Source organism: Tamandua tetradactyla, chromosome 8 (assembly GCF_023851605.1).
Source record: "Tamandua tetradactyla isolate mTamTet1 chromosome 8, mTamTet1.pri, whole genome shotgun sequence".
NCBI classification, from domain to species: domain Eukaryota; kingdom Metazoa; phylum Chordata; class Mammalia; order Pilosa; family Myrmecophagidae; genus Tamandua; species Tamandua tetradactyla.
The window spans coordinates 78,502,668-78,504,711 of record NC_135334.1 but is presented as its reverse complement, the minus strand read 5'-3'; the positions used below and the strand labels follow the sequence as shown (position 1 = coordinate 78,504,711).

The following is a 2,044-nucleotide window of genomic DNA, read 5'->3' as shown; positions in this document are numbered from 1 at the left end:
AGAAAAGATATTAGACTAGTCTTGGTTCTCTTGTCCTTATCATCATCATTTCCACACCACAATGAGAAATCCTAAACCCACAGAATCCTTGTTTTTCAAAATATCTAGAATATTTTCTTTCTCCCATCTCACTCCTGCTTATTCATTGCACAGTGGTAGGACCCTGAATTTTCAAGTTAATATGGTTTACAGCTTGCTTTTTATATCTTTCTGTGTCATATAAGATTTCACCAAATTAAATTTACATAAAGTTCTTCTTCAGTGATGTTCCTCAATTATTGGGTTATCTTCAAAGAGAATAGGAGAATAAATTTGTCTTGGATCTGCTTGGTCTTCACTCCATAAACAATAGGATTCAGAGCAGGAGGGATGGCCACATAGAGGTTGGCAAACACGATGAGCAAGTGTCGAGGGACACTGTGTCCAAAGCGATGAGCGAGGATGGAGAAGAAGGCAGGCGTGTAAAACATGAGGATAACACAGACATGGGAGCCACAGGTACTAAGTGTCTTTTGGCGAGCACCGTGGGATGAGAGTTGAAAGACAGCACGAAGGATGAAGGTGTAGGAAACAGCGATAAAAATCACATCTGAGATGACTGTCATGAGAGGCACAGCAAATCCGTACCAGATGTTGATGGAGATGTCAGCTGAGGAAAGCCGAGCAACACCTATATGCTCACAGTACGTGTGTGGGATGATGCGTGTTCTGCAGAAGGGCAACCGTTTCAGCAGAAAAACATCTGGCAGGATGACAGAGAAGCTTCTCAGAACAAGGCTCACTGTAAGCTTGATGACCACCTGTGGAGCCAGGATGGTGCTGTATCTCAAGGGGAAGCAGATGGCCACGTAGCGATCAAATGCCATGGCCAATAGGATGGCTGAATCCACTACAAAGGTGAAGTGGAGGAAGAACATCTGGGTGAGACATCCAGAGAAGGTTATTTCCTGGGAGCCAAGCCAGAGGTTACCGAGAAGCTTGGGCACTGTAGTAGTGGACAAGATGAGGTCAGTCATGGCCAGCATAGACAGGAAAAAGAACATGGGCTCGTGGAGGCTATGATCAACTGCAATGAGGTACAAGAGGAGGCAATTCCCCACCACAGCCACGACATAGAATGTGCAAAAGGGAATCCCAATCCAGATGTGGAACTTCTCAAGGCTTGGTATCCCAACAAGGATAAAAGAACTGGGGTTATAACAGCTCAAGTTATACATGGCCTCTGCAGTCTTGGATCCACTGGTTCTCAAGCCCTGAGGACAACACAAATGTCAGAAGGTCGTGCAAACTAACTCAACTGTGGTGCTGAAGGCAGTTGTGGGCTGTAACTGTCACACTCAGAGTTCCTGCATTAAAAGTGACATTTACAGAATTGACTATTTATTGCCCCTTTTCTTTACCTTGGACCCAACTTCATTTCTTTATATATTTACTAATGAACCAAATGGGATTGTTATTTTTGTAGGTCAAGGAGCTGATGATGAGTCATTTCATAAGAACCTAAATAGATGTGTTCTTGTCTTAATGCAGATTTATTTAAGATGAGCTCAGGTTCAAAATGGAAAATATGAATTATTAGGATGAGAAGAAAAGGGAGGAGGAGGAGTTGAAGGAGGTGGAGGAGAAGGAAGAGGAGGAGGAAGAAAAATAGTGATGTGGGAAGAGAAAGCAAATGACAAAAATATCAAGTGAGTTGAACTGCGAGGAAAGGCAATGGTTGAATTTATATAACAATTATGTTTCAGGTAATGGGTTTAATATAATAAACTAAAGAGTTTGAATGAAGCTGGAGGAAAATGATGAAGGAAAAGAAAGGGCAGATTCTAGTTTCGTGCAGGTGCAAGAAGTTTTGTTACACAGGATTTGAATATTGTTCAAATTAGGGTGTATACTTACTGTGATGCGAATAAAAGAGAATGCATTTACCTGAAAACACAGATGGCAGATAAGCAACACTGCCGTATCTCAGGCAGAGAAAAGTGAACTGAGAGATGGTGGTAGGAGCAATTCCCTAAATCCCAGAGAATCTCTGTTCCTTAAGTAA

The 2,044-nt window shown here is 42.1% G+C and overlaps 1 protein-coding gene across 1 annotated transcript; it reads right to left on the bottom strand.

The window, feature by feature from the left end:
• Positions 1-275: 275 nt before the first annotated feature.
• LOC143643580 (olfactory receptor 52H1-like) lies at positions 276-1,217 on the bottom strand. The gene has a single exon (XM_077112193.1). The coding sequence runs from the start codon at positions 1,215-1,217 to the stop codon at positions 276-278; it is 942 nt and encodes a 313-aa protein (XP_076968308.1).
• Positions 1,218-2,044: the final 827 nt, after the last annotated feature.